General features: G+C 33.4%; 2 protein-coding genes and 1 long non-coding RNA gene across 5 annotated transcripts; 2 read left to right on the top strand and 1 right to left on the bottom strand.

Annotated features, from left to right (window-relative positions):
* Nucleotides 1–176: 176 nt before the first annotated feature.
* LOC106666142 (tetratricopeptide repeat protein 39C-like) lies at nucleotides 177–9,786 on the top strand. Of its 2 annotated transcripts, none has more exons than XM_014393090.2 (10): nucleotides 177–932; nucleotides 4,504–4,635; nucleotides 4,697–4,979; nucleotides 5,045–5,195; nucleotides 8,027–8,224; nucleotides 8,283–8,451; nucleotides 8,746–8,944; nucleotides 9,009–9,233; nucleotides 9,300–9,544; nucleotides 9,619–9,786. In XM_014393090.2, the coding sequence occupies exons 1-10, from the start codon at nucleotides 741–743 to the stop codon at nucleotides 9,742–9,744; spliced, it is 1,920 nt and encodes a 639-aa protein (XP_014248576.1). In that variant the 5' UTR covers nucleotides 177–740; the 3' UTR covers nucleotides 9,745–9,786. The 2 variants fall into 2 exon arrangements, with proteins under 2 accessions (XP_014248576.1, XP_014248577.1); XM_014393091.1 differs by lacking the exon at nucleotides 177–932 and adding an exon at nucleotides 951–1,432.
* LOC106666145 lies at nucleotides 5,346–7,988 on the bottom strand. The gene is made up of 6 exons (XR_001340386.2): nucleotides 7,858–7,988; nucleotides 6,308–6,369; nucleotides 6,050–6,247; nucleotides 5,880–5,972; nucleotides 5,574–5,621; nucleotides 5,346–5,502 (listed from the first exon to the last, which is right to left on the bottom strand). It is a non-coding gene; the product is annotated as an uncharacterized LOC106666145 (long non-coding RNA).
* Nucleotides 9,787–13,268: 3,482 nt separating the features above from the next.
* LOC106666143 (poly(A)-specific ribonuclease PARN-like) lies at nucleotides 13,269–19,456 on the top strand. Of its 2 annotated transcripts, XM_014393092.2 has the most exons (14): nucleotides 13,270–13,670; nucleotides 16,246–16,459; nucleotides 16,528–16,670; nucleotides 16,725–16,869; nucleotides 16,940–17,047; nucleotides 17,120–17,413; nucleotides 17,474–17,589; nucleotides 17,659–17,766; nucleotides 17,869–17,929; nucleotides 17,990–18,042; nucleotides 18,125–18,211; nucleotides 18,364–18,670; nucleotides 18,748–18,791; nucleotides 18,907–19,456. In XM_014393092.2, exons 1-14 carry the CDS (start codon nucleotides 13,652–13,654, stop codon nucleotides 18,984–18,986), a joined length of 1,779 nt encoding a protein of 592 aa, XP_014248578.1. In that variant the 5' UTR covers nucleotides 13,270–13,651; the 3' UTR covers nucleotides 18,987–19,456. The 2 variants fall into 2 exon arrangements, with proteins under 2 accessions (XP_014248579.1, XP_014248578.1); XM_014393093.2 differs by lacking the exon at nucleotides 18,125–18,211 and having other exon boundaries at nucleotides 13,269–13,670.
* The last annotated feature ends 350 nt before the right edge of the window (nucleotides 19,457–19,806 follow it).

Raw genomic sequence — 19,806 nt, 5'->3', positions numbered from 1 at the left:
GAATGTGCATCATCAAAAGATGCAATATTCATAATGGTCGTGTGTGATAAAGAAAAGCTAAAATTTCTAATCTGCAGTATTTTTTTTTTTTTGTAAACTTTTTTTAATGTTTAATAAAGTTAGAACCCGATCATGGGCGTGAGGCAATTAAATAAAATTTCGTTTTAATTTTTTTTTAGAAAATTGCCAGGGGTTTTTAAATTGAGCAATTGTAAATTCAACTCATGGAGACTGTGTATTTTTTAACATTAAAAACAAAAATAAACAAGTATCACTTAAATTTTTGTTGTTGTGTAGAACTCTTTAAATTGCTGTATGCTTTCACACGGAAAAATGTTATAGTTATTTTTGTTTTTTGCTAAAAAGTAAGTTTTGTTCGAAGATCAGTAGGGATAAAGGCCAAAAACGGTCAGTAGTTCGTTTCCGTCCTTCTTCGAGTCGATGTCCCTCGACGATTGGTTCTGTTTTTCTATCACATGGTTATTGCATTTGAAAAAGTCGGGGAAAAACAATAGTTTCAGCAGTTCGAAGCTAAGAGCTAGCTAATAAAAATAGCACAATGGTCAAAAACTGAGGGATGTCGAACGCGTGTCAAGATTTTAATCCGCGTCTGTCCAAATTGGCCGGAGGGCGGCTAGTCTGGCTAGAGTGCTAGCCGGTATTGATTATCGCTGTGCCCGTCGCCGTCGTCGCGGAAGACCCATCCATTCTGAACGCCGGTGTCATATTATGGAACTCAAATGTTTGGAATGTTCTATAGACGTAATAAGGAAGAGAAGGAGGAGGTCCCAGAAGGGCTCGAAGACTGGGAAGTCGCCAGGAATGTGATACAGAACGTGCTCAACAACAATATTGAAGCCGCCGAGCAGCTTTGCAGAGACAGAAAAAAATCCGTCCAGTTGGAAATCGCTCACTGCTATACGCTATTCATGGTAACTTCATTTTTCCCTGACATCCATTTTTTTAAGACTTGACAGGCCGTCGATCCCGCTTCCCCAACGACGTACCACGCATCATAATATGACAAGCCAATGGTAACGTCCACATGTTAAGAACTGTCCACAAAAACACGATCAACCCAAAACTATAGACGTTTTTCTTCTTCTTGTATATTTTCTCTTCTATTCAATTGCATGAAAATGCTAATGGTTATTTTGGTAAAAATCATACTCTATAGACACTTCCTTGATATGTAGTCAATTTTGAAAAATTAATCTTTTTTGCACCTATTTACCAAGTGTCCTCTCAGCTGTTTGTGACAAGTTCTCTTGTTCTTGTACTGCATATTCCAAAACCGGATCTTTTCAACTTAGCAGAGGTTGCCTTGGAACCAGGACACATGTCAGGAGGCAAACAAGGCACTGCAATTGTGATCAAAAGCAAATGGCAGTATTGGTTGGATCATCAGAGAAACTTATGTTTCAAAAGTGTGGTTGGTATATGGCCCTCAAAAAATCTTAATCATAGAGACATTTTTTCTCTATGCCATTGACGCAGAGACATATTTTTAGGCAACAGTCTGCTTTTATGTCCAATACGTAGACAAAAAGGCAAAAGAGCAGGATAATTCTGATTTCCAGAAAAATATTGGTCTTCTATTTTACATCATTTTAGGTTTTAGATTTTTGTTTTGTTTTATAAGACATATTTGCACATATACAGCATGTGTGTTTCTTAGTGACCAGTTGTTTCGTAATTTGTTGAAGTCGTGAGTAGCAGTATGTGATTCATGACCACTTCCATGACTTCAACAAATTGTATTCAGAATGTAAATGTTGTTGTATGTATCCCGTTTGAATAGTATCAGGTCTGGGTTTCTTATTTAGAGCAAATAAGAACGCCACCTGATTTGAGAACTGTTTGAGCAGAACAACTACACAAGTATTTCTGTTATGACTTAAAAAAAAAAATGTGGTTTTCTTCTGGCCAAAGCCAGTGTATTTATCTGGCATGCAGAGACAGGTTGCTCAATGTCCCACTAATTGAAAGTAATGCTTGGCTCTGTCCAGGCATCAAATATCTGGGACTCCTGTTTCAATTTTAAAAGAAATAGAGTACATTTTTTCTGTATATTGTTGTGCATATTGCCTTTTTATGTTTGGAGAAGTATTTTTAAATCACAGCCGGTTATGTGTCTGGCATGTTGAGAAAGTATGTTTGAAGTATCCAGTTTGAAAAGTGTCATGGTTCGTTATTAAGAGCGAATATGAATGCCACCTGCTATGAGACCTGTTTTAGCAGGACAGGAAGACTTGATACTCTTGGTATGATTTTTAAAAAGATAAAATATGGTCTTCTGATGGTCAAAGCCTGCCTACATATCTGGCATGCAGAGAAAGGTTGCTCGGTTTATCCCATTTGAGTGTCATATCTAGTTTCTGTACTTAGAACGAATAATAATCCCACCCAATATGAGAACTGCATGAGCAGAACAACTCCTGCTGTGATTTTTAGAAAAAAAAAAAAAAAAGTGATTATTTGGAGATCGTGAGATGCAGTCTGGTGTGGCATAGGGTTAGAAAAACAATTTTTTTTATAGTACCAATGTTTGGACCTTTATTAAAAAAAAATCTTCTGGTCAGAGCCAGCATATGTATGTATCTGGCATGCAGAGAAACGTTGCTTAATGTGTAATTGAAAGTATTCCTTGGTTTATATATTGGGTTGTCCGGAAAATAATGCAGGATTTTGGTATTAAACAAAAAAAAAGAAACTAGTTACTTTAAAGCAATGTTCTTTAATCAAAATAATTTCCCATACTCTCAATACATTTCTCCCAACGTGTTGGTAACTTATTAATTCCGTCTGAGTAGAATTCAGAATTTTTAGAATTGATAAAGTCAATAAATGCATTTTCCAGTTCCGTTTGATTTTTGAATATTATGTGTTGTAAGTAGTGGTCCAGGTGTCTAAAAAAATGGTAGTCAGTAGGCGAGAGGTCCGGAGAGTAGGGTGGGTGAGGCAAAGTTTCATAGCCAAGCTCCAATAATTTTTGTGACGTTACACGTGACACATGTGGTCGAGCGTTGTCATGCAACAAAATGGGCCCTTTCCGATTGACCAAAGAGGGCTTCATTACTGCCAATTTCTGATGCATGGTATTAATTTGGTTACAGTATGATTCAGCATTGATGGTTTCGCCAGGATTTAAGAAGCTGTAGTGTATTAAACCAAATGAAGCCCACCATACCGTAACCATTACCTTTTTTTGATGAGTTGGGGGCTTTGGAAAATGTATTGGAGCTTCTCCTTTGTCGAGCCACTGTCCAGAATCCACTTTTCGTCACATGTAACAATTCTGGCCAGAAATGGGTCATTTTTGTTTCGACAAAGAAGTGATGCACAAACATCAAAGCGCTGATTTTTTTGGCGATCGTTTAATGAGTGTGGAACCCAATTTTCGAGTTTTTTCACTTTTCCAATCGCCTTGAGGTGGTCAGCGACGGTCGTTTTACTGACTTTGAGTTGCTCTGCAAGTTCTCGAACAGTTGTTTTGGGGTTTTCTTCCACCACTGATCGCAGAACATCATCATTAAGAGAGGAAGGCCTTCCACGACCTTCTTCATCTTCAAGGCTGAAATCTCCCTCCCGAAATTTTTTAAACCACCTTTGCACAGTGCACTCATTAACACAACCCTCGCCCCAGACTTGGTTAATGTTTCTAGCCGTTTGGGCTCCGCTTCGGCCGAGTTTAAACTCGTAAAAGAAAATCGTACGAAATTCTCGCTTTGACATTATAAGGATGACTGAATTATTTCCAAGTAGCGGAATGCTACAGAGGTAAACAAACAATATCATTTGGAAGAGGATTAATAAGTGTTGACATTCATACAAATGAGTAATCCTGTAAACGTAAACAGAATATTTTATATAGATTTTTTTTAATGAAAACTTAAAATCCTGCATTATTTTCCGGACAACCCAATAGAACATGAGAACCATATTTGAGCGTTAAGTTTCTGCGTCTTCTAGTTTCCAATGTTAAAAGAAATAAAGACTACTACTACTACTACTACTACTGTATATTATTGCAAATATGTAAATAGATGGGTATACTTTTCGTGAAAAAATATCACTTTTTGAAGCATTAATTTTTAGTTTACATTTCTTGCAATAGTGTATTTAAAGAAATATCTATGTCAAACTTCAATTATTATTATTATTATATATTTTTTTTTACAGTTTATTCCTATTCTGATCAGATTTTAACCTTGTGCCATCTTTTGGCCATAATTGAAAAAAAAGTTGATAACATGACTTTGTATAAAACAAATAGAAAATAATAAGATTTATAGTTAATGTCTGTGGAGTAATGAATCTTTAACTTGGTTTTTCCTGATCATTTTGATCTGTCAAACCAACAGTGAGGATAGACTTAAAAAAATTACTGATCTATAAATAAAAATTGATAAACTAGCAATATGGTCGCTGAAAATTCACAAACTGCATCAAGACTTAAATTGTTATAAATTGAATTTATAATTTTTTTAAAAATAATTTTAGAATGCAATGATGACATTTGAAGAGGAGAACATGACCAAGGCATGCCAGGCCCTCAAAGAGCTTGAATCCAAATGTGCTTATAATCTCAGTTGGTTTAAAGCAGTGAAAACACGTGTATTTGGCTCTTCTGAGGTATGAGGTCAAACAAGAGTTTAATATACTAAGCAAAATAAAAATTCTATTCTTGCAATAGATGGGAAGTCCGTATGACTTATTGGAACAACAGATCATCTTAGCCGACTGCCATGTCTGTCAAGCCTTTCTCAACATGATAATGCAAGACTCGACAGCCAGTTATGTGAAAGGCGGCTGGTTGTTGAAAAAGGCCTGGAGCCTCTACCTGAGCGTCTATTCAAATATTTCCGTTCAGTACAAGAAATGTTTCGGATCCGAAATAAATTTAGTCCCTCCAGGAAGAAAGATAGTTGTCAGCAAATCTATCGGTTTCGTGCAAACGTGCTCAGAAAGACAATCCAGTGAGTATTTTCACACTAATTACGAATATTCATAATCTCATCAAATGTGTCTAAACTTACTTCAGATACCAGCATGGTACATTCGATCTCTTCGATGCATCCTATTGCCGGATCCAAGGAAAGTATCAACATTTCAAACATACCTGACGATGATGAACAGCATCACCATTATTATGATGCGCCTGATGTACAAACATTAAAAAATATACCTGAAAGGTTAGTGAACCTTAACACATAAGTTACAAATCAGTAAAAATCTTTCTGTGCATGAATAACTAAAAATAAATGAATGAATAAAAAATTAATTCATTAAACAGCTAAGTAAACATTTCCCCTGGCTAAGGGCTATTAAACAAATGATCAATGTGTAAATAAACAGTCATTCATTTAGAAAATGTATATTATTATTCAAGTTTGTAGTCCATATCGTAATAATTCAAATTTGTCCATTCACCATATTCAGTACTATTAGTGTCCCAATAACAACGAGTCCACATATGTTTAATACTGTTGGAAGACTTCCCTAAAAATATGTATAACAAAATTAATTTAGTTTAAAAAACAAATACATTAACAATTAGCTCTTAAGCTTACCAAATCCATGTTTTGTGGAGTCATATGTTCATCACCTAAGTATTCTTCCTGAAATTGTAATGCTTATTTATAAAAAAAAGTTTTTCTTTCTAAGAAAAGAAATTCAACTAAATATATTTATCTGTTTATTTGTCTTAAATAGAATTGATTTTTTTAAACTTTTTAAAAATAATAATTTAAGATTATCAAACATTTTATGGCTTCTATATATGTATAAAATTGATCAAAAGTTTCGAATTATAGTTATTAATTAAAATTTTATTTCACTTTTCTTTAAAACTATATTTAGGGAAAAATAAACATTACTTGAAAAACATTACGCTGTCGTTCATTTTGATCATTACGATTTTCATATGCATTGTGTCTATATTGTCCATTTGATTCATCTCTTACAACTTGCTGTAAAGAAGAAATTACATTTCAAATCGGTTAGAATAATAAAGTAAAAATTAAAACTGAAACTATTTGTCACTGACTATTGGAAACGGTCCTCTTTCATTCTCGTTTGGCACAATCTCCCCGATATTGTTTTGTTCATCGTTGAGGGAAACGGAGTTGACGCCATTTGGATAGAATCTTGTCAAGTTGGACGTAATGGCTGGCCTTAATGCAGGGTCGACTATATCGTCATCTCCCAAGCGCCCTTCACCTCTTCCTCTTGGGTCTCCCCTTAGCTGAAATTTTACAGTGAACAGTCAAATATGATGTATGACGCGATAAATATTCAAACTCACTGTGTTGGGAACACATGGCCTCCCATGATATCCTCCAAGAATTGCAGTACTGAGAGACCATTCTGAAATTTTTTCTCTCAGTTATTTACTTTGTTCAAGCATTATTAATTATTTGATTTTTAGTACACACAATAATCCGTGTATGATTTAACATTCCAGATTTTATTTACTTATACATTAAAAAAAAAAATTGTCTGAGCGATTAAGCCATGATTATTATTTGTATTATAAACTGTTCAACTTATCATTTAGGGGACCATGGTAGCCAAGTGGTTATCGTGTCAGGCTCGACTATTAAACCCAGGGATTGTAGGTTCGATTCCCACTAACTCCTCTGGATTTTCTCACCCATCCCCTCCCCTGAAAATATCATTCGTACATATACGTACTTTTAAATAATATGAAATCATCTTCCTAAATGGATGTATGTATACAAATAATAGTATCTTTTTTGCATATGTTATTATCTATAATTTTATATTAATCAATTTTTCATTTTATCCATTGATACAACTAAAAAAGCTTTTAACACGTTCACTGAAATGATGCCACAGTGGCATCTTGCATATATTGTTGGTAGATGATGCCACTATGTGGTGTCAAGGTTCTTTGTTCTTTCAAATCTCTCAAAAAATATCTTGGTAAACAATTTAAACAAATTAGACCAAAATTCCTTCTTGAAATTTGTAGGTGATGAGCATGTAGTTTTTATTTTTTTATATTTATTTATTTTTCCGGCCATCTATCTTTAATTTCTAACCCTTCCATGCATGAAAAAAGGCCAGGGTTGGCAGTGGGAATTGAACTCACGACCACCTACGAGCCAAGAATCTGACACACTGACCACTCGGCTATTGCAGTCCCATTTACATCACACAAATAAATATATACATACCAAGAATTTTCATATTATGCCCCCTATCACTGCCTATATATATTTATATTCTAAACCTATGCTTCTTCAAGGTTCCTATGGATCTCGATATTTTGCAAACAACCCAAACATACTCCAATTCTCATGCTAATAAATACATTTGCTCGAATCAAGGATATATTTCAACAAACATGAAAAGGCCTATGTTTGAACTTATATGTTTATCTACTATTATCTATATCATCATCAAACCAATTTCTTAAAACCACTATTGTGATTTAAAAGTTGGGCAAGCTATATCTTATTCTTTGTGGTGCAAATTCATTGCTCTCTACTTGTGCGCTGCATTAAAGGCATCTCAGTTTGGTTGTTTTCGATCATTTTGATCTACACTTCCATTTTGGTCCTACCTGTCACTTTTTACAAATTTATGAAGAGATACAATTGACAAAATAATACTGACTTTAGAAAGAAAACATGTCTGACCAAAACATCGAGGATAGATAGACTAAAATGATCAGAAATTACCAAAATATTTTTTAATATAGGGTAAACATTGTTTGGATCTATATTTTAGCAATTTGCCTCTTCATTTATATTTATTAAAAAAAAGTAAACAGTATTTTAATAAAAAAGCATCTGAAAACATTGACATAACAATGTACGATTTACTTACTGGCTCTCGGTGAGCAGGGACGTTCAGCCAATCTGTTATTTCATAATACAAACTTTGTTAAGATTGTTCGTGTTTTTTTGTATCTGAAGCTAAGTTACTACTAAGTTCCCATAGTTACTGATATTAATAATTGTAATTATTTTATTTATGAACATGTGTTTCATTCTAGCCAAAACCCTACGGATATTGCAAGGCTGACGAGAGCTGTTTGCTTCGGATACGGGCTGTTCCACCTGTGTGTTTCTCTTCTGCCTCCGTCTGTTTTGCGATTCATCTCTTTAATAGGTTTTGTGGGTGATCGAGTGGCAGGTCTCAAGTCGCTCGAGTTCGCTAGGCAAGGGCCGGACGTGAGAGCACCTCTCGCTACGTAAGTTCAATATTGCATTAGCAATTAAAATTGATCTAAAGTGATCATTTGGTTTTAGGATTGCACTGCTTTGGTACTATACGATTATCAACCCTCTATTGGCTCTCGAGCCCGGTGACATTGTTAGTACGATTCAATGTGCTGATATTATTATGGAAGACTCTAAAAAAGAATTTGCAAATTCAGCACTGTTCTATTTCTTCAAAGGAAGAATTTTCAGGCTGAAGGTTAGTCGATAATTCTGCATTTGTAAGATTCAAATTTTTCTATTACCAAAATATCAACAAGTTAATTACGTTGTGTAAACTACGTAAATAATTGTTACTGATTACTGATACATATATAAGCCCAACTCTGAACACAAATAAACACACATACATATTTAATTAATAACATAATAAATTTTTTAATGGTACAGAAATATGTGTTAGATAATAAATTTAAGACCTCCAAATCTGGTTACTCTGTATATTTTTGTGATTATCATTTCTTAATATTTTTGTATGTCTTTATGGCTGCAGAATGAAGTTAATAGTGCAGTAGGTGTTTACACTGCGGCAATAAACCTTTCTGGACAGCGAGAGCTGTCGCTATTATGCCTGCACGAGGTTGGTTGGTGCCGACTGATGCAATTGGACTTTCAATCTGCCTTGCATGCCTTCTCCCAGCTGAAAGAGCAATCAAGGTGGAGTCGGGTATTCTACACGTATTTATCTGCTGGTGTGTCTTGGATTTGGTTCAGTCCAATTTATTAACGTTCAACCGTTAATACCGATCGTTTTAGTATGCTGTGGCTGTATTAACGAGATGCATCATGTCGCCCATCTAACGCAAATCTTGAAACAGAAATCTAAGATGAGATTCTCTCAGCTTGATCAGCTGATTTTGCACAGGCTTGTTTTTCTCATGCCGACCAAGACTCCACATTTTTACAGGCTTTTGGCCTATGAAATGCTCTATTTGTGGAACAGCATGCCTGGAAAGGAAGGGCTTAATTCAATTTTAAATGGTAATTTTTATTTTACTGGATTAATTATTCATTTATTATACAATTCCTTGAATATGTCATTTTTAGATATTGAATCAAATGCCAAATCATTACCAAGTAAGAAAGTAATGGAGCCGATGGTTGGTTTGTCAGCCCTCTTGGCTGGGGTCTGTCTGACATATCTCAACAGGGACGAGGAAGCTGTCAGTATGCTCGCCTCGGTCAGAATGAGCCGGATCGAAGAAGAAAAACGTTATAAATCAAGAGCAGATCTGCATATTAGCGCTTTTGCGCTTTATGAAATAGGCATGATCTGCTTCAAAAAGAAAAAGGTATTTGAGCTGTCATAATAACTTTATTTAATCCATAATTCAAATTTAATTATTACATTTTTCTCCCCTCTAAGATGAGTGATGCAAAACTTGTTTTGGATTCGATTGTATCGGTGTACACAAACTACGATTTTGAGCATCGCCTCAAGATGAAGATACAAACTACTTTAAAGGCCATCCAAGATTGTGAATTTTCTTAAAATCGGAGAGGCTTTCTTTTATGGAAAAATTTTATCTCCTTTAATAAGTTTTTCATTCCTTTTATTTTAAGAACTAACAGAATATATTTTAGAATTATTTTATCTTCTGTAATTTATGGTGTAAATTTACTACTATTAATGTTATAAAAAACATGTTTTCTTTTCCTTGTGAGAAAACCGATCGATATTTTTAATTATCCATCATCACATAGAAACGGCAGTGAAAGATGCAGTGTTATGTTCTTCACCATACATAAAAGGAGGAAAACAAATATTTCATTTAAAAAAAATAGTTAACACAAAATTATTTAGAAAAACAAAATGCATTATTAGTTCATTTAATGAGAAATGATAATTAGTAAGAACGCTTAACATCTGGTATAAAGCGAATTATAATAAAATACGTAGGCTTAGGGTTGAGCAAGTTTTTATAAATGTGCAGTCTAAATTACACCAAATTTTCCTATTATTTTCAGTTGTCTGTAAAAATAAAAGTTTTTAATTATCAAGTGTAAACGATACTTGATAAGCAACCAACTCAGACTTTTTGTTCTTTTACAAATAAAAATACTAAAAGTCAATCAGGTTAATCAATATTATTGAGATTAAATTTTTTTTTTATGTTTGTGTGTTAAATTTGAATTTTATAAATTGTTTTGTGTTTATTCCTATTTCCAATGGGGCACTTTGTGAAAGTTACCAGAAAGGCTGTGCTTGTCAAATTTGCAATTTATATGCTGGTACTCATTACTGTTAACATTTCTAACAATTTTATTGAAATAACTTGATTGTTATATTCTTACAAGTAATTTTACTTTTTTCTTCTTCACTATGAAATTATATTATTGAAATGAAAAGTATAATGTAGTCTAGTTGTAATTTATTTAAAGCAAACATGATATTACAAGAGAGTGAATATATAATATCTAGTCATGGAAAAAGATCTGAAGTGCCCATTTGATAAAAATTAAATATTTATGCTTAAAAATATTATTACTACGTATGTTATTTGAATGTCGGATTGAAATAACCGCTTAAAAAAGTGGTGTTTTTGTTTTATTCAAATGGTTTATTCTTGTTAAGTGTTGTGATTCCGTTTAATATTTCCGTCCAAAATATATGTCATATTGCAAAATTGAATTGAAAATCGTCCACTTTTATGATGTTTAGCTGTTGTATATTTTTAAACTCTAGCATTTTCAGTTTGTTAGCATTACCTTGTTATAAGTTAGTTTTTTCTCATTAATTTATTTGCATAATAAATATTATATTGTATAGAAGAAATATTGAAAATTTGTTATTTTATTCATTGCTATTAGGGTCTTTGAAGTTGAATCTTCTTCAAAACCTACTCGTTTTATTTATATTATAGTATTTTTCCCCTCATAAATTTCCCTTATTTCAGGCACTAAAAATACTGCCTTAATTAATTTATTCATTTGTGTTATGTAATTGCATTTTTTTTTTTTGGGGGGGGGGGGGTCAAAGCACTCTTAGCAGGAAGAACGACAGTCCACTTTTTGTTCGTAATGATTTTGAAGTGCTGTAAAGTAATCTGAGAGTACTATAAGACAGTAAAATAGACAAAATGTAAAGTGACTTGAGTCCAGAGGAATGTGTTAGAAGAATTACTTACTATGGAAAAATGGCATAAGTCCAGGTGCGCCTTCAGAGGAAAGGCTTCAGTCCGGTCTGGGTGTTTTAGAGCCTATATGGTTTTCTACAAAGTAAAATTCACAAGCATGTACCAACGATCTCCAGTGAGGAAAACTATTAAAAACACCTCAAGAATGAAGAAGCCAAAGATTTTACACAAGAAGACCAAATGGGGTGATTTGAAAGACAAACAACTTTTCTTAAAAGACCAGAGGCTAAAGATTTCCATAAAAGTTCAGCCTTCATCGACCGACCCATGAGAAAAAGTGACTTTATTCTGTTTAGTTTTGCAAACATTTTGAAATGCTTCTTTTAGATAACAACAACAACTTATTTTTAATGTTCTACATTCCAATAAACATAATTTTCTGAACAAACATTGATTTTACATAATTTTTTCTTGATCCTGAAATTGTAAAGTATACTTTGAATTTGATTTTTTCAAATTCAATTTGACTGAGGTCATTCATTCTTTTTTCCCCAGGGTACTTCACTTGATTATCTATCTCAATGCCTGTCATAATTAATTAATTTTTTATTTATCCCTAATATAACTTTGTTTTGTAGGGTCTTGATTCTTAACATTTTTTTTAAGTTTGTCTTTCAAGTGGATTTCTCTTTCCTAAAATTTGTTTTGATTGATTGATTATAGTTATTCATTGCTCATTTGCTCTCCTCGCAAGAGGTCAACCTTCCACATTATATTCAGTGTAGAAATGTGTGGTGGTTAGTGACTGTTAATCGATAATTATTCAGAAATGGTGTGATGTAGGTTTCAGAAAAACATTTTCTTTATCATGCCGTTTCGATCTTTATTGAGATCACACCAGACTACATCTCACGATTTCTGAATAATTATATTCAGTTTTAAAAGTCGATATGTCTACCTCGAAACCTCTTTTAATTAATGGCTTTAATAGTTTTATGTATTCCTATAGCATGTTGCTTTTTAAGTGTCTTCATTTTGTTGGTTTATGCCTTTTAATTGATTTCTCTTTCACAAGTCTTTTTTTGCTTCCATCAAAGAAACTCATTTTTGAAGGGGGTTGGGAGATCCGATCTCGCCCCAGACAACATTGACTGCCCTGTCATTGTTTTTTCAATTGTGGCCACCGGCCCCCTTAGGTGTCAGAAAAAAGTCCAGAGGCAACAGCGGGATCTAATCTATTCCTAATATTGTGTTTTTAGCTGTCTTCATTAATAACATTTTGCTGGTTTGTTTTAAACGTTGATTTCTCTTTCATAAATCCTCGGTTAATATTTATTGTTTTTAATTCATTACTAATTTCTGTTTGTATTTTATTGGGTCTTCAAAGTTTATTTCTCTACCTTAATACTTCCTTTAAATAATTATTTTAATAATTGTATGCATTCCTAATAATCCTAATATCATAGTTTTTTAGCTATCTTCATTAATAACATTTTGCTCGTTTATGTTTTTCAAGTTGATTCATCATCCGTAAAACTGGAATGATTGATTTTTTTTTTACCAAATAATATTTTATTATCAGGTGATTTTATTTCATAAATTTCCAGAAAGTCGATGTTGAGTCAGTGGAAACTGCAAACAGCTTTTTGAGGAAATTGTTGAAGTAAATTTTTTTATTTATTTTTAGGAGGGAAAGTAGAAAATTGGTTCTGGTTTGTGAAATTTTACAATCTAATGTTGTTATCACAGTGGCGTTGTTTTAAAACATTAATAAATATAATTATTGGGCAAAATGGATTTTAACTACATTAATTTATGTTTTTTGAGGTAATGAGTTTAATTGAAAATACTTTAGGGACAGTGGTGAAAATTAAAATGTGTGGTGTTTAAAAAAAAAATAAATAAATAAACAGAAATCCAGGTGGTAGAAAACGAATTACTGTGTATATAATTTTTTGAATTCAATTAAATGTAGTTTTAGATCGAGATGACTGTGAATTTAACTACTTTCAAAATTGATTTTCTATCGACAATTTTCCTGGTGGTAAAATATTAGAAAACGAAAAATATTCTAGGAAGGGCGAAAGCGAGGGCGGCGAGAAGAAATGGGCCCTGGACCGTCTACAGCTGCGAGGAGGTTTCTTTAAGTTAGAAAAAACAAAAATAATCCAAAACTATGTCCTAGGGGTTTTTACGTTGGTCCGAGTGTTTTTCACAAAGGAATCGGCCGTGTGATTAGCCCGCGGCGAAGCTGGCCTTTTCGGAAAACTGTGCGGAAAGGCGAAACGGCCCCTCTCGACGGATGAACGTATTTCAACGAAAATGGACGTTACTAAGTCAAGTAAGTCGAAAACGGTTCGAACGGACTCTCCGCCGACAAAATGTGACAGAATGCCGTCGAAACTTTAACTATTTACGATTCACATTTAACAGAAATGGTCGTACGCCGGTTTTCTTCCTCCATGAAAGGATGGAAGGTAGAAAAAAACAACACGTGTCATACTCACTTTAGCTCTCTTTTTAGAAATGCCCAAAAAACCCAATTTAAACAACAAACATTGATCTGAAACATTTTTTTTTCACTACAAATTACGCATGCCTCTCATGTGGTGATCTGCCCAAATTTAGATCTACATTTTAATGTCAAATCCCAAAAATATAATGGTTAAGAGGGGTTGGGCACAAATTAAAATGCATGGGAATCTGTGATGGTGTAGTGACTTAGGTTTTTCAGCTTCTTGATTTGTCATAGTCGCTAGATTCACAGCTTTTGACATTTTTGAAATACTGTTGATTGTGTCTGATTATCCTGGTCTGCCTAATCTCGTTCGTTTTAGTTCTATGCCTCACTATTTCTAACTCCACCTGTTGCCATTTTATGACAAAGTTTTAATAATTGTGATGTTTGTATCGGTGGTGATGGGATTATCGATACAGATCCCTGTCATTTGCCAATTGATAACAAAAAAAAAAGAAGAAAAAAAAGTCACTTAGATATCAAGCGACTGCCTTGAAAAAGATTTAAAAATAAATTGAAATGTCGGCCAAGATTCGAAGTCGTTTTCTTTATGCCAACAACCATCGACTGATAATCACCACCGATATAAACATCACAATTATAATTCAACGGTCATTAAAAGTTACATTAAAATTTTAATACTTAAGGAATCTGCACTAAAGAAGTTGGTTAGGGTTTTCAGCTTCTTGGTTTGTCAGATCTGTGTGATCAACAGCTTTTGGAATTTTTCAAAATCATGTCTGATCATCCTTGTATACCTAGACTTCCTTGTCATTCACCTCTCTATCTTTCACTATTTTTAACTCAACCTTTATGACATAATACAAGTTTTTAATACTTAGGGAGACGGCGCTGGTGAACTGGGTTACGGATTTTAGCTTGTCTTCATTCATTTGACTTGCATTTGTATCTCATATGGTGGGCTGGCCAAAAAGAGAAAACACAACAATACAAAATTTTAATACTCAGGGGGATTGTTCTAGTGGCGTGGGTTAGAGTTTTGAGCTTTTTGGTCTGTCACAGACCCTTGAATTTGCTTTTGCCATATATATTATTTAATAAGTTGGCTGGAACTAAAAGCTTTTTGAGTTGGGTGCTTAAGGGCACCGCAATGGTCATAATTTTCCCATTAAAATTAATCAGAAATCATGAGATGCGGTGTGGTGTGATATAGGTTTCAGAAAAACATTTTCTTTATCGTGCCAACGTTTCGATCTTTGTTGAGATCATCTTCAGGGCCTGGGATTTACAAAGATTGTTTAAATTTAACAAATACATGTAGGATATGGAAAAAAGTGAATTTATACAATGCAAAAAAATATTTTTTATATTCAACCAATGTATTTCTACTCACTCAAAGTGTTTGTTTTCTGTGTAATTGTGCCTTGCATGTTGTGTTGAGAGAAGAAGAATGGCACAATTACGCAGAAAACAAAACACTTTGAGTGAGTAGAAATAATCTCAGTAAAGATCGAAACATTTGCACGATAAAGAAAATGTTTTTCTGAAACCTATATCACACCAGACCACATCTCGTGATTTCCGAATAATCATCGACTAACGGTCACTAATCACCACACATTAAAATTAATATTCTCATCATGATAAACAAATTTTCCATGTTGAATGTACAATTCAAGAGATACAATACTGTGCTGTTGAAGAGATAAAAGCTTTGTACTTATTCTGCTGACTGTGCATGTCCTCTTTTTTTCTTTATGCTCTGTCAAACAACCTTTTAGAATTTATTCATTAATATTAATAATTAATCATCAGAAGTTATTTCCCCTTTGGGTGGTTAGAGAATCCTACTCATTCAACTTAGAATAATATGCAAAAAGTATTGTAAAATGACAGGTAGTTGGATGTTAAGCCCTCCAGAACGACAGGAACTACTTTACTTATGTCTCTTTTGTATTGTTCATTATAAAAATTTCTTTGAAATCTTACAAGGAGGTTAGATTGCATCTCTTCTATATCAGTTATTAATTACTTTTTACCCTATCCTTTATTGTAATTATATCTTTGCTAGTAGGTCCTAATAAACAAAATCACAGAAACAGTATAACCTCGAATTCTGGATCTGATCATACATCCATAAATAAGTAGCCCCTGATTAGTTCCAAAATGTACCCAAATATATGCCATTATATCTGATTTTTCTATAATTTTTATTGGTTGCTATTTTATTTCTTCTTCCAATATACAGCATGTCGATGCATCGTCACTTTTAAAAAGTTGTATAAACCGATTGATTCCTTCTAGCACTGTTTTGTGACTTACATGATTTGTGAATTTTTGAAAACAGAAAAAATGTTATAAAATAGTACAACTTATAGAAAGCTTTCATTCTATATTCTTTACCTCCCTATATTTTTTGGTTTTTGTATCATTTCAGATTTCAAGAAGCTCCTGCCTGAAATTTTAGAAGCGATAGACTCTTCGAGTTTTTTAGCGGTCGATGGAGAGTTCACGGGTTTGAACAATGGCCATAACATCACTGCTTTTGATACGCCGAAACAATACTACTCTAAGATTCGTTCTGGAGCACTTGACTTCCTGTTTGTACAGTTTGGCCTATCAGTTTTCAAACAAGTTAAAGGACATGAACGGTATGAACTTTCAATGTATTTTTTTCACTCAAAAAATTGTATTTGTAATTTTTCTTTTAACTGTTCAGGTACAAAAACAAGACATACGTGTTTTATCTATTTCCTGAGCCTTTGAACCGAGATGCGCCTGATTGTAGGTTTTTGTGTCAGGCTTCGAGTCTCACCTTTTTGGCCCAGAATGGCTTCAATTTTAATAAGCTTTTCAGAGAAGGTTTGTGTAAATAATTGTAAAAAAATACGCTGTTTTAATTGTTCGCATATATAGGTATTCCGTATCTTAAACAGAGCGATGAAGACTCACTAAGGGAGACCTTGGCTGAGAAATCCAGGATTAGAGCAAATGCCGTGCAATCAAACAACCAGACGATTCCCATTCCTAAACAATTCCAACCAGCAGTGGATGCTGCTATGTATGTTTATATTAAACAAAAGCTCAGTGTATTTAAAACATAAGTTTTTATTTTATTTTTCATTTTTAAGGGAAAAAATAAAAGTATTATTATCACCAAACTTTGATAAGGAAGAAGTGCACGTTGAAAAATGTTCAGCATTTGTAAGAAAGTTAGTGTACCAGACAGTTAGAGAAGAGTTAGTATTATATTGTTTTTAATTAAAAAACAAATCAAAACCCTCAGTTTTATGCTATCAGAAAATTTTCAGGTTGAGTGGGAAAAATATATGTGTTGAGACGAAGAACGGCACATTAGTCGCAAGAAGAGGGGTTTCACAAGAACAGCTGCATAAAGAAAAACAAGAAAAGGCCGAAAAGGAGGAAGAAACTATACAGGATGCGGTTGGTTTTGCCACTATAATTAGACGGATTGCTGCATCGAGAAAGCTGATTGTAGGACACAACGTTCTCCTCGACCTCTGTCACATGGTCCATAGATTCATAGACCCTCTTCCAGAGGATTATCTTGAATTTAAAGAAATGCTTCATACCATATTTCCCAAGTATTTTAATGCTGTTATTTAATATAATGTTTAAAGTTTTATTATTATTTTTTTTATAAGGATTCTTGATACTAAGTACTTAGTGTCGGAGGCACTGTCTGATTTAATTCCTTCCTCTCATTTGCCAGGCGTTGTTGAAGCTATTATGAAATCTCCCTTTGAACTGCCTAAGATAGGTAATAAAGAAACATAACTTTCTCCTTTTTGTGTGAAATAAACAACCATATACATTATTTTATGTCAAGATGCGGAAGAAAATTACTCTTATGAAATCCAAAATGAGAAGTTCCATAATGCTGGATACGATGCTTATGTCACCGGCTTGTCATTTATAACTGCCCTCAGGTATTTAGGTTGGTATAATTCAAATTTAGTTATTGAAAAAGTTAATATATTGTATATTACAGTATTGGTTAATATCATCTAATCCTTAATTTCTTCTTGTTGCATTTTAGATACAAGTAAATTTATAAAATCTCCTGTGGACGTTGGAGCGATTCAGAAGTACCTTAACAAGTAAGTCACTTTGAAATTAACTTAGGACTTTTTTCATATATAATTTACAAATTGTTTCAGATTATTTTTAATGAAAATCCCCGATGCCTATATAGACTTAGAACGGCGGGATCGTAAGTTTCTAAAAACAATTTAAAACATGCTTTATTGTTTATACCAAATTTATTTTTATATAGTAAATTTAATTGTTTACAGCCGAACCACTGAGAGACCATGTATTTCATGTTTCATTTCCAAAAGTATGGACTTCCCAAAACATTGTGGAGCTTTTTAGTCCATTTGGTGAGAATTACAAAAATAATATATTATATATAAAAATCAAAAAGTCCATTCGTAAATGAAATGAAGACATAATAAATGGCAAACGCATTTTCTTTCTAATAAAAAAAATGGTTAAACATGGGAACAGAATTTTCAGTCATTGTTTATTCCAGGTTCTATACAAATCAATTGGCTTTCTGACACAACTGCCTGGGTTGCTCTCCAAGACCGAAGTTCTGCAAGCAAAGTTAAAGAGTGCTTAGAGGACAGGCCGGTTTCAAAAAGTCCTGGGGTGATTGTAAAATGGTACAAGAGGTATTCAGCTAGTACAGGTACAGTAGCTTCGTCTCCAAGACCTAATAAGAGAAAATTGAGTGGAAGCGCACCTGCTATCACTCAGAAAACGCTTTCCACCCCTCTTCCGCCTACTGGTGGTGAGGGTGATAGGATAAGCAAAAAGAGAAAATCTTCTAGCATAGAGTAAGTACATTTTGAGAATTACTTGTAGGCCAAATTGTTTATTTTTTTCTCTAAAAATAACATTTAAAAATTTCTAGGCTCAACATTGGTACGATATTTGAGGAAACAGAAAATGGATCAGGTAACTTCAGTCGTCTTAAAGCTGCTTTTCATAAATTACAGTCAGCCCTTTAAATGAAAGAAATTGCGTTTTTATTTTCCGTTTAGTTTTTAAGTTCTCAATTTTCTTTCCTCAGAAGCTCTCATGGACTTGGAGAGTTGTGCCAGTGCCGAAGGAGACAAAGTGAATTTCACCATTGACCAGGACTGGGATTAAAACAGTACTGAGCACGTCTCATCTTACAGCTGTTCTGCTTGACAATGAATGCACTATGATCTAAAATTATTTACTTGCCACTGTAAACTGTGGCTCAAGTTACTTGGAATTTCAGTGTACCTGCACATTAAAATTGTGGAATAAAATGATTTTAACATTTATGTAGACATTGGAATTTAAAAAAAGTGAAATATTTTTGTTTATTTGTTCCACTTGAGCTGGGACATAGCTGAATGGCAAAAACTCTGATGTGTAAATTATTGTTTTAAAGGTATCGTATGTTGGATCCACAATTTTTTTCTATGGGAATTGAAACTAATTAATTATTAACCCCCCACATCTTGGTGTGGGTTAACTCGACAGAATGTGAGGAGGTTGAATAAGGCTAAATAAACATTTTCTTTTGTTTACTTAAGAATTGTTTTCTTTTGTCTATTGTGAATAAAGAAACTTGAGATTGCTTACAATCAGCCATGTGACATTTATTTAGCCTCGTGTTGCTTAATTCACATTTTTTTTAAACAAAGTTATTTATTTGTATATTGATTGGTATATTCACATAGAAATATATGTAAGATAAATAATATCAATTTCATGCTACAACCTTTCTTAAGTGAATTAGGTCTCGATTTCTTACGAAGATAAAAACATTCGAGTAGTATTTCTTTCATTTTAAGTTTACATTTTGTAATTATATGGCAAGATTTCTTTCATATCTTTTAAAACAAGCTAAGGCGAAATGAATCGCATATAACCACAGTGCCACCTGCAGAGGTGCAAAATAATGTAGATTAATTTTTAATTTTTTATAAACTGTGTT

Source organism: Cimex lectularius, unplaced genomic scaffold (genome assembly GCF_000648675.2).
Source record: "Cimex lectularius strain Harlan isolate CLEC.00 unplaced genomic scaffold, Clec_2.1 scaffold5, whole genome shotgun sequence".
Taxonomy (NCBI): Eukaryota; Metazoa; Arthropoda; class Insecta; order Hemiptera; family Cimicidae; genus Cimex; species Cimex lectularius.
The sequence above is the reverse complement of the archived record's forward strand: the minus strand, read 5'-3'. Positions and strand labels throughout refer to the sequence as shown.